The 12,859-nt window shown below is 35.7% G+C and overlaps 1 protein-coding gene across 2 annotated transcripts in view; it reads left to right on the forward strand.

The window, feature by feature from the left end:
* LOC306858062 (retinoic acid receptor alpha-A) overlaps positions 1 to 12,859 on the forward strand; it is a 190,443-nt gene that overhangs the window by 141,489 nt on the left and 36,095 nt on the right. The window contains exon 1 of one of the 2 annotated variants that reach the window (XM_079398440.1): positions 3,171 to 3,924. The exons of the other annotated variant lie outside the window; for it this stretch is intronic. Within the exon in view, the coding sequence (XP_079254566.1) occupies positions 3,786 to 3,924 (139 nt within the window). The 5' untranslated portion in view covers positions 3,171 to 3,785. Of the gene's footprint in view, positions 1 to 3,170; positions 3,925 to 12,859 lie in introns of those variants that run through there. 2 annotated transcript variants of the gene reach the window in all.

Consider the following 12,859-nt stretch of genomic DNA (forward strand, 5'->3'; position numbering starts at 1 on the left):
CCACTGGGTGGGTCGCAACATTAAGCATTAATTGATTTAATCAAAGTTTATGTAATAATTCATCCATTTTCCAAACCGTACTGTATGTAGGGCCGAGTAACTTGTTGTTGTTGTTTAATGATGGGAAATCCATAATGACAAACAACTAAACCAGTTAGATTTGCAAATAAAGCAAGGCATAAATGAAATAGATGCTTGCAACTAATCTAGCATTCAACCGATGTGATTGTAGAGTGGTCCAGCAGGACTCAGTATATTGAAAGAGTTTGCTATCTTATCAGGATAAGATTCTGAAAGAATACTCTGCTATTGCTGTAGTAACGAAACTCGTGCACATCTTGATTGACAGATAAACTGCCCGCTCTTATATCAGTGTTGTTTTTTATTTTATTTTGTGGATATTTCAGGTAACAGTTTGATTTGTACATTCAGTTGAACAACATTAATTTAAAGTTAAAGACTGTCCGCGGCGACCTAGGATGCTGTTCGAAATCCTGCTGCATCACACTTACTTACTGCTACATATTTTACCAAAAAAAATAATAATTATATTTGTCCCAAATTATTGTTGATGTTCATGACTTTATCCTAGGCTGAAAGACTGCACAACGTTTATCTTTCTGTCCGTATGCTTTAGTGGATACATGGTGATCACTTAATGTTATGTATTATTTTGCATTAGGTAAATACATATCAAAGCTGGTGACATCTGTGAACTTGATGCTAGAGCTTTTCTCAGAGCAAAACTTGTTTTTACGGTGACTTTCAATCAGCTGGTGTTGCAGTGATTTTTAGTGGATGTATGTAGTCAGTTTCCCTCAAGTTCACAGTGTTTTAGCAGCGTATCTACATAATCACATTAACTATGGAGTGCGTTCCAATAATGCATGGGGCTGTTCCTGTAGAGCCACTGTCCTGCAGAGTTTAGCTCCATTCTCAATTAAACATAGGCTACCTAAAGCAGCTAATCAAGGTCTTCCGTTTCACTAGACACTTGCGGGAAACTGTGTTGGAGTTGGTTGAAGTTAAACTCTGCAGGACAATGGCCCTCCAGGAGCAGGATTGGACGCCTCTGAAATAATGGGACCATGATCCACAAAGTAGCACAATCTTGCCTTCATTTCTCATATCTATTGGTTTATTATTTCAGGCTTAAAAATCTTTCTGTGAAACATTTTGCATGAAAACTTTATTTAAAATGAATGCCATTTGGTTTTGTATTTTGTTATTTAATGCAATGACATTTAGCATCCAAACACTTTTGGGGAACTCTTTCTTGAATCAGCTTTTGAGATGAAACTGGATATTCAGTGGAAAGAGTGATATATGCACTTACAAAAGTTTACTAAGCCACCTCCAAGATGTTGCTGTTGTTTTGTGACTCATTTGAAGCTGTTTCTCTGGAAACTTTCAGCGCATCATTCAAAGGAAAGCGCTCTTCTTGCTGAGTGTGGTTATGCAAGGCCGGTGAACAAGGTGGAATGCCTTTGTGTGATGTCAGATGAGAAAGGCATGGAAGCGAATCAGTGTCATGCAGTGGGTCATTGAGAGGTGAGGCTGACTGCTTCCACGGGTTCAGCAAAAGTTCAGCAGCATAACATTAGGCAAATTAGTAAGACGGCAATGGAGAGAGAGACAAATGAGCCATGAGAGAACTAGAGAAGGGCCAAACTAGTTGAGAAGGAGGAACTCTGAAGTTGGTTTAAGAAACCGAAACTTAGAGGATGTGCATTATGTAATTCAAAAATTGTGAAATATTGACAATGAGTTTTGTGAAATATTGACTATGAGTTGACTGGAACTTCTCATTTTTGCATTGATATGTAATTTTGAACTAGGCTATTGGTTCAAGCTGTTTCGCTTTCAATAAAGTAAAAAACAACTTGTCGCGTGTGTTTTAATGATCATGATCTGCAGACTGACTTCCATTCTGTTTGGGGTCTCAGAGCCCTGCTGCATGTGTAAATATAGTGATTTCAACAGTACCTTAGGGTTGAAACATTATGATTTTAATAAATTTTTTGAGAGCAGTTGTGGCAGTGTGCCAATTTTTGTTTATTAACTGTGAAGTGTTTCATAAGATCGAGCACCTGCCCAAAGTTTTTTGGATGTGCACACATTACACTCTCTTCATTCAACAGTAACCTTGACTTAGTCGAATGTCACATTTTATTAAAGGATTGAATTATTTAACACCCCATTGCAGTACCATATATATATATGCAGTACCATATATATATATATATATATATACCATATATATATATATATAGTATATGCCCTTTTTAAATAAATGCGTTTTTTATTTAATTTCACTTTATTTAACTATAAATAAATAATAAAAAATTATAAATAATTTGTACAATTTACCTGCAGATAGGCCTATAAAACAAATTGAAATATTGCAATATATGGTGCATTAAGTTAGTCACATCGACTACAAAAAAAAAAAAAAAAAAGAACAAAAAAAAGTTAAACTTTCATTATATGTCCTGGAATAAAGATTGGATCATGGACTTAAATTAACCAAATGTGTTTTGGTATAATGTTTAATAATGTTTGTTTGCTTGTTTATTTATTTAATTTTTGTTTGTTTATTTCTTTGCTTATTTATTATTGTATTTATTTATTTAGGATTTTTAAGATGAAATGAAAACTTTAAATAACTTGTTAATTAACTTAAATTGTTTCTGAATCTAAATTTGCTCATACTGACTATTGAATGGTTTTGTAAGAACACCTAATAAGCTCCTATCAGATGATAGAAATGAATGAATGAGCTGGGGAGTTAAAAGCCAAATGTATTGAAATAATAGACACTTTAAAATTACTAGCCTATTATTATTAATAATAATAATTATTTATTTTGCTGTTTGTTTAGAGAGTCTAGATTTGTCACAGACAGATGATTATTCAGTGGTATCTGCCAGATTATGGGGAGGTTTTTTTATTATTAAAAAAAGGTTTTATTTATTTTATTAATTTATTTGTTTATTTGACAGCTAAAAAACTCTTCATCTTTAGTTATTTAGTTTGTTATTTAGTGATAGAGACGCAATGTGGGCGGGGCTTTGGAGACAGATACATTAAGGTGGGCGGAGATTAAAGGGCGGATGGGCGTGGCCAGAATGCAGTCACTCGACTCGTCATCGTTAATGGGCGGCACCTACAGACAGCTGCTCGCTCGCATCAAGATCCTCTCACACTCTGAGCAGCTCCGAGCGCGTGAACACACGGTAACTGCGCGGATTAATATTACACACACGCGCACACAAGCACATTAAACGCGCGTTTGTGTGCTGTTTATAATCGGGAGGACACTAAACATTTAAAAAGGATCCTGTTTAATATCGCTGCACGAGTTTTATGATATCACGGAGACACAAACGAGACAGAATAATCACATCACTAAATCGGACCAAACTCAGCGCTCTGGACATTTGATGGATTTACTGATGCCTCGTTCGTTCTGTATTTTATTAACCGATCAAGATTTGGAGTAAATACAGTATATATGGTCTAAAATATATACATACTCTTTAGAAATTGCACTTTTGAGACATTGTTGATCCTGTAGCCTATATTTTTACAAAAAGTGTTTCATCGGACATTGATTGGACTGATCTCTGACCATGCACGAGCGCTTCAGCTTTAGTTTTACTCGCTTCTGTAGTTCCTGATCTCCTCTGGGAATATCTGATGGATCCATCTCTGTCTTAAAGCTCTATGTGAACTGTACAGTCGTGGATCAGCTGTTGTCTTGAGGAATTGAGTCCGACCTGATCATGTATGAGAGTGTGGATGTGAACCCTTTCCTCATGATGGATTACTATAATCAGAGCAGAGGATGTCTGATCCCGGACAAGATGCCCCATCCCTTCAGCTCATCCATCAGACATCAGCACTGGAGCGGATCCAACCACTGTACGTGCGATTTCATTCAGCAAAACATTGTTTGTAGAGTCTCCAGAACTACACTGCATTCTAATTTGTCTGATTTAATTCAGTTTATTTCAGTCATTCTTATACTGATATTTACATCCAGCTGGTTGACCCACTTACACACACACACACACACAGAAAGAGAGATGCTCGTTTGCATATTAGCAGCAAGCAGATCTTCCCTTTGGATTTAACATGCTTGTTTATCGTCAGTCTGGCATATTTTAACAATCAGTTTGTAAAGATAATAATATCTAGTAAGTCATATAAAGCACATGGCTCTGAAAACTAGGGCTGCAACTAACGATTATTTTGATAATCGATTAGTTGGCCGATTATTCTTTCGATTAATCGATTAATCGGATTAAAAAAATATTGACAAAAAAAAACACTATTCCACATTCTGCCCAATGTCCTTCAAACAAACGTGACAACTGAATGCTATGAAAACATACAGTGCTTAATTTATTAGACCACTTAGCATAATAAAGAGAAAACATATTTTAGAAATTTGTCAAAAATTTGTTTAAATTTAAAAATGTTATTGTCATTTATTGGACATAATAATAAAAAATGGCCTCATAACAGCTTGCATTCTTCCTGGTATTGTTTATGTACTTTTTGACTGCAATTGGGTATCGCGAAAAAAAAATACTCAAATAAAAAATACGTGCTCTGGTTTTCTTTCATAGATAACAGCAATAATGATATTATAGCATTAAAAAATAGCCTACTACTGTTACTAAAGAGCTTACACATATTGGAGTACTAACCAGTACAGAAAGCCGAAAAATGATTTTGGTTATCACCAATACTGTTACTTTAGAGCAGCAGTGGCACAAACCTTACATAAACACATTGTTAAACTTACATAAATTTGTTAAGCATTGTAAAAATTGAATATAGTTTAAACCTCTATTAAAAATTAAAATAATAAAGATAATAATAAAGACGAATAAAAACACAAACTCAGTGTTAACCAACAGGTAAGAGTAATGTTCTGCAGGAACTACTTTGATCACAGTCACCTCGTCATTTCCGTTATGGAGCGTCTCATGTTTATATTCAGACAGACAATTACACGCTGTTATCCCTTTAAAGTTCCTACTCTCATAAAATATTTTAATTTATTTTAAACCTTAAATTAACTTTCAACAACAGATAATTCAGCACAATGGATATGTTTGCGCTGAAAAGCCTATTAATTGTCTCCCTCTCTACTGTGTTCTGTCCGTCTGACGCGCGTGCGCGCGCCCGCCGCGCCGGCGCTCATTCGGTATTTTAAACTTAACACAGACTGTCAGGACGGACCTTTATGCAAAAATGGAAATACTCGCGGGAATTTGTGGCATTTATAGATAAGGATATGACCGTAAACTGAACGTTTTTGCGCTGAGGACGCACACGCATCTGTCAAAGCGCCTGACAGGGCAAGCCATTACTCTTATGCATTAACTTAAAGCTTAAAATAAAGAATTATCATGTTTTGGGCAGCTTGGATCACGTGCTTCTCCGGCAGAATCTCATTCTGTTTCCTCCACTATTTTTAGATGCATTTTGTCCATAGAAATGCATTATTCAGTGCCGTAATTTGACTAACCAGCTGAAGTTGGACGTGCACTGTGGGCAGACCCGATTAATCGATAATGAGAATCGTTGTCGATGATTTTCATAATCGATAATAATCGATTTTATCGATTAGTTGTTGCAGCCCTACTGAAAACATTTAATCATGCAGATCTTGGCTCTTGAGAGCTGTGCTTTTATGACAGCTTGTTAACATGCTGAGCATAAATGGAACAGAGAATATGAATGAAATTCAGAACAAGGTTAATGGGAAACTTGTGGATGTGAAATTGTGCTGTGCTTAATGATGAAATTGTGTTTCATGGATCATATGTGGGAGATAAATGTGATGAAGAGAGAAAGTAATTGCAGGATTTTTGCTTTAACCAATTTTTAAAAGAGTCGATCTGCTGTAGCTCTTTGAGCAGTTGTGGAAGGTGACCCAGGGCGCACAGGGTCACGCAATCCATGACCTTTGACATAGAAACAGGGACGTAAACACTGAAATCAGAAGAGGGTCAGAAACAATAGTCTACTAAATGTTTAGCCAAAAGATCAAGTACATCAGACTATCAGCCAGCTCAGGGATCTTCATACAAAAAAGCAAAATTCTGTATAATATTAACATACATTACTACATTATGCATAGTAGTGTTGACCTAGTGTCTCAGTTAACAACCTTTACATTCTTTGCCTTGTCCTGGATTCTTTCAGCCATTGTTTTGTCCAACAAAGAGATTTGCATTTGTTTACTGATGCTTTTACACTCATCTACTAATCTATAACCGCCTTTAGAAATACATTTTGTGAAATATAAATGACTTATACACATTTCTTAACATACAATTAGTCAAGGTTTTATATAGATATATTGTGCCATTTTTAAGGGATCCCAGCAGTCTGTGGACCCCCAGTTGTTCACATAATCATACATTGCTGGTCAAACATTTCCATAGCATCACTTTGGTATTGATACCATGTACTAGTACAATTCGGTCCAAAGTGCAAGTTTTGTTGGAGGTGTATGGATAAGATATGCTTTATGTTAGGGAACTTTGAGCCGTCAGGAGACCCTCACTCTTGGCTAAATTACACTATAGGCTATACTTCTCTGCAAGCACTAAATTACACAAGAAATGGCTGTTGTGCCATGCTTTTACATGCATCCTTTACCTTATTAAAATAGTTTTTGAGTTATGATAAAATGCAATTTTCTTAATCTGCCTTATATATTTCTGTTTTGCAACAGCACACCATATAAAAAAAGTTGACATTTCCGATTCATAAAGAACTGGGTTCAGTTTTAGTTGCCCATCACATTTTTGGATATTAAAATATTGTTTCCTATGCCCTTTGTGGTTGTTGGCATATCTTATAAAGCACAACATGGATCGCTCACTGCCATAGGCATTACAAAATGTAATAGTTCAATCACATTACAATATTTGATTCATATCAAAATGTTATGCAAGTAAGTAGTCACAATATAGGGAAGAGAGACTGAAGAAGGTCTGTCTTGAAGGGTTTAGCGTATACTTAATCGCTAAAAATGCTTCTGGAATCTTACTGCAACACATCATGTTTAAGTCCGTACAAGATGTAAGTTTGTATCTTCATTGAAACGGATTTGTAGAATTTTAGCATTAAATCACTTGCTCACCAAAGGATCCTCAGCAGTGAATGGGTGCCGTCAAACTGCTGATAAAAACATCTCAATAATCCACAAATAATTCACATGACTGCAGTCTATGAATGATCATTTTGTGAAATGAAAAGCTGGATGTTTGGTAATCCATCAAAACATTTTTAACTTCAAACCATTGCTTCTGAGTAAATATGAGTCTTTTAGTGGAGAAAGTTTAGTCTTAATCAGGAGAGAAATATGCACAGATCAAGCACCGTTTACAAGTGCAAATACATGTTGGTGGATTTTGAAGTGAGAGCACAACAGGGGATGGATTGTTTCTCTAGATTTGTTTCTTAAAAAAGCACAACTTTTCACTTCGCTAAGACGTTAAGTGATTGAGTCGTGTGGATTGCTTGTGGATTATTGTGATGTTTTTATCAGCTGTTTGGACTCTTATTCTGACGGCACCCATTCACTGCAGAGGTGAGCAAGGGATGTAATATTACATTTCTCCAAATTTATTTTGATTAAGAAAGAAACATCTACATCTTGGATGGCCTGAGAGTAAGTAAATTTTGAGCAAATTTTATTTTTAGGTGAACTATTTCTTGAACTTTTCCTTTTTCAACATTTATTTAGATTAAATATTCCTTGGCATATCCCAGTTGATACAAGCTCACGAAACTGCATGTATCATAACTGCAGCATGTAGTTGTGTACAGTGATTGAAGGTTGTTTTTAGAATCTTGACATGAATTGAGCAGAAATATGTTTGTATTATATTCCTGCACAATAAACCACTCATAAATGAGAGTGAGAAATGAGTATGTTGATGTGTCTGTATGGTCTCAGTCATCAGACTGACGGCTCAGGGTCTTTACGGAGGTCGATCAGGATCAAACACCTGATCTTTGATGGTCAGCTTTGATTTCACATGTCAGTGCATTGTTGTGCCATGTGCTGTGTTTAGCTGCCTGAGCTCTTATTGGAGGGTGTGTGTGTGTGTGTGTGTGTGAAACCGGCTGTATATTAACAGCATCTCGTTTATGAACTAAACATGGAATGTTTGCACTTCAGCACTCATGCACATATATGACCAGCTGAAACTATCATTGTCTTCAAGTACTTTTGGGAAGTTTCTACTTAAGAGATTGGTAGGTGATGAAATGATGACTTGTATTGATGTGATGTGCATTCTTGTCATTTAGGTCAGAGAAAATGGATAAGTCGGCAGTTTCATAATTCTATCTTTTAATAAACTTCCTGATATACACAGGAAGCTTTTAGCACTGTTGCAACAAAATGAATAGCACAGGATGCGCATTGACACTTTGTTAAGTGGAATGTTTTGTTACACAAGCTAGTCTTGTAAGTGCAGCTATATATGGAGTGTTTTGTTGCTATTCTTCATCAGTGGAACACAATTTTTACAGACTAAATTGTATAGTAAACATTGGTGATTAAAACTTAATTAGCAATTAATATTATTTATATCTATCATTTTTGGCAGGTTTTAGTGTCTGGTTAAGGATAGTTTACTCAAAAATGATAGCCTAATTCTGTCATAATTTTCTCTCTTTCCTTTTGTTCCAAACTTGTAAGACGTTCATTCTTTTGTGGAGCATAAAAGAAATATGTTGAAAAGTCTATAATTTTTATACAATTGGTTCCCAACATTCTTTAAAATATCTTATTTTGTGTTCTGCAAAGTACAGTAGGAAATTGGACAACTACCTTTCATGGTAATTGTTAACTATTTTATATTTTGAAAAATAGGATTATCAATACATTATCAAAAAAATTTTGGATAATGTACACTTTCACCCCACTGACAGGTACGATTGGGATGGGCTTACATTTTCTTTTCTAAAAAACATACAGTTCAGTATAAATCACATTGTATGAAGTCATACGAAATCACAAAAATAACTATATAATGTACTGTGTATTGTATGCTTGCGCTGCAGTTATTGGATAAATCAGATGGATTTAATCGTTCACCAGCTGGATTAAATGCTCTGAAAGTGATCCCAACAATATTGTTCCTCTTAGTTTCTATTGTTAAATATTTCTCTTCTTTTAGAGCCAAAAAGTTATTGTTCTTGATGTGAACAGGCCTTTATTATTTTCAGCTGACATGCAGGAATTGAGTCTGATATGTTCTCAGAAGGAATTTAGGTTTGAGTGAACTCACTCTCTGTGGTCTGTGGCATTCTCACATTAATACCAGTTCAGTGTAAAAGCAGCAGATTAATTTTACATTGATATTTGTCCTGGAAGTTAGGAAGATAACAGCTGGTGCATTTACAAATATGTGTATTGCATTTAAAGATTTAAAAAAAATTGCGATTGTAGTTTTGCAAGATTTTACCAAAGTTTTTATTGTGGGTGTTCTAAGGTTCTTGGGTGTTCGTTCTAGGGAGTATCCATCTTTCAAAATATACCTTTAAAGTTTATTTTATTTATTTTAAGCATCTGATCTTATGCAACCTGACCACATTCTATCAGTCTTAGCAGTACATACATGTTTTGATAGGATTACTGCTTTTTCTACGTCGGGGCATCTTTAGAGATTCTCGTCTAAGGGCAAATCTCAGGTAATGGCGGCTTCAGGCTTCATCTCGCATGAATATTTGATCGAGGCCGTTTCCACTTCTTTATTTTTACATTGTCTGTTTTATTGTGTGGTGTTGAACAGTACTGATGCTGACATGCCTATGTAGACGATCACATTAACAGTTCATTATGTGTGTGTACGTCCCTTGGCTTTCAACAAAACATCCCATAGCAGCTTTTCTAAGTCTAAACAGATGGCTTACTACATCAATCATTACAACGAAAAGACAGTGTAACATGATCCTTCAGAAATCATTCTAATATGCTAATCTGACACTCAAGAACCCTTCATTATTAGTTGAAAATGGTTTTACTGCTTAATGAAGTGTGAAAACCGCAGTACAGTGTCTTTTGTAGGATTCTTTAAAGCAGAAAGTTTGAAGAACAACATTTATTTGAAATCTAATTATTTTGTATAAATTTTTTTAACAACTGTTTAAGTTTTATTTTGTGGAACAGTAGTACAAAACAAAAAGCAGCTGTACAAATTTAAAACCCATCCCACCCCTCGGTAAACAAAAAAAATAAAACAAATAATATAAAATAAAATAAATAATAATAATAATAAACATTAATTAATATTAATAGATAAATAACAATAAAATATTTTACAGTTTTCACGTTAGATCCATGTATACGAGAAGTATAGAGTTCCACTGAGATAATGTCCAACAAATACACAGTCCAAGTTCATCTGTCCATTGTGTGAGGAGGATTCAAACGGTTGACCAGCAATTATTTTGCTGCTGTGAGAGCAGCTAACAGTAAAGATCTTTGTTGGACGGACAAGGTGAAGTCCCAAAAGTCATTCATTAAAAAATGGCGCAGAGTCAAACATATCTCAGTACCCAACAAATATGATAGGTCCAGAGAGAGCTGAGTCCAAAAAGGTGAGAGAGAGGGGCACTCCCAAATAAAATGCAAAAACATGCCTAAAACTCCTTGGGAACAGAGATTACACTTAGGAGAAGACGACAGATTCATATAAAAACGTTTCATTGGAGTCAAGTAAACTCTATGCAGCAATTTCCAATGAATCATTTGGTGATTAGGGTTTTTAGAAGACAATTTAAACATACCCCATACCTGATCAGAAAATAAAACATGCACATCCTCATTAAGATCCATAGCCCAAACAGTTGTAATAGATAAAGGTTTGTATGAATGCTCAAAAGAAAGAGATAGATGACTGAAGCAGAGGAGGGAGATTCCTCAGAAGGAAGGATTAGTTTGCGCAAAGGGTGAACACCCCATATGCCCGCAGGACCGTTCTAATGCGCAAATACATAAAAAGGAGGTGCCTGGCAGATTATATTGAGTTTTAAGATTCTGGAAGGTTTTCTAAACCACTTTCATCATAGATATCTCCCAGAGTGTTTACTTTACTATGAGTCCATTGCGGACAATGAAATGGAGTACTGTCTGACAAAAGATTATTATTGTGGAAAATAGGCGAATGCCTATGCCATTTTGTAGCTAGTTGTGAACGTCTTTCATCATCCCTCCATGTGGAGAAGAGATGGGTTACAATGGGACAAAACTGAGATTTACACTGCCTAAGCGGAACTCCTGAAAAAACAAGATGCTTCAATTTATACGGATAAACAATAGATTCCTCAATTGCTCTCCAAGACACAAGCATCAGGATAAAACCAAACTGCTAAAGGACGGAGGGAAAAGGCTTGAGCGTACAGTCTAAAATTAGGGAAAGAAAGACCTCCATGTAATCTACATCGTTGTAAAGTAGTCAGTTTAATAAGAGGACGTTTCCCATCCCATATATACCGGTTCATGTTTGTAACTATAATTTTGGGGGGTAGACTCAGTTAAAGTAAGGAGGAGGACATGATTATATAAAACTCATTGTGTGAGTGTTTGTGTGTGCGAACTGGTGGAAAGACAACACTTGAATCGGAATACTTTCGTCTGAACTTGAATGACATCTGGTAACAGACGCTGACACATGATTGGCTGAGAGCAGGAAGTATTTTGGTGCCAAATGAGCCACATGTTTGCAGAGTTACACAAGTGTTCATAGAAACAAGGAGACGGTGTGTGTCTACTGTTGGCTGTGCTTACTTTGAAAAAGTCCTTGTTTATAGTTCTCAGACGTTTTTCTTATTGTTGTTCATGGATATTTTGCTCCGCTGATAAATCTACTGTAAATGGTTGCAGAAGGATTAGGTTTAGGTTTGGTTTCTTATTTTTGTGGCATATGCCTTCATAAATCATAAACAGACAGTGTACAGAATAGGGTGTGCAATATGTATCGTCTACGATAATATCATAATTGTTTTTTAACAATGTGGAATCTGACACTGAGTTTGTCATTCACTTTGCAAAAAAACAAACAGAAACACGCCTTTAGTGCACACTTTCACAGCATGATTTAAGCTAGTAAAATGACCCTGGAATTCAATATGCCCCTAAGTGTTTTTGTCTTATATTTTTATATAATACGTCACTGGCATGAACTAACCATCACACTGAATATGAAAGATAACTTTGGAAGTCAGTGATAGGCCTAAACCAGCCAAAGTACCAACACATAAACACACTCAACAACATATTGTCTAAATATAAAACAAAATCCCCAAAATATCAAATTACCACTTTTTTGTCAGTGTCACGCATCTGTAGCATAGGAGTGAAAACATGTTGTGAAGTTGGCAACTCAGTGTTTGTGAATGACTGTTCAGTATCGGTGTGTCCTGCACAGCTGAGACGATGCAGGTGAAACATAAATGCTTGCATCTCCATTTATACATCCAGTGTTGTCATAACCTGTGGAAAAACAGTCCAACTCACTTATAGTATCCACAAGGTTCCTTTCAGAAACACCAACTAGCTCAGAAGTCACCCATTAGAGGTGCAACATAACTTAAGACTTGAGGCATGGTTGAAACAGAATTGTCTGAGAAATCCAGTTGTATTGAATCATTATTTGAAATCAAAATAATTATACATTGTCATTCTGAATACTCAAGACAACAGGAAGTTGTGAATGCATGAGAGTGAACTTGTGTTTCAGGAATTAGATTGACTGTCACCCTTCATAATTTCAGGAATGTTCCCAATTTGCTTGTGTTTGTTTTTATTTCTGGATGT

Source organism: Barbus barbus (genome assembly GCF_936440315.1).
Source record: "Barbus barbus genome assembly, chromosome: 38".
NCBI classification, from domain to species: Eukaryota; Metazoa; Chordata; class Actinopteri; order Cypriniformes; family Cyprinidae; genus Barbus; species Barbus barbus.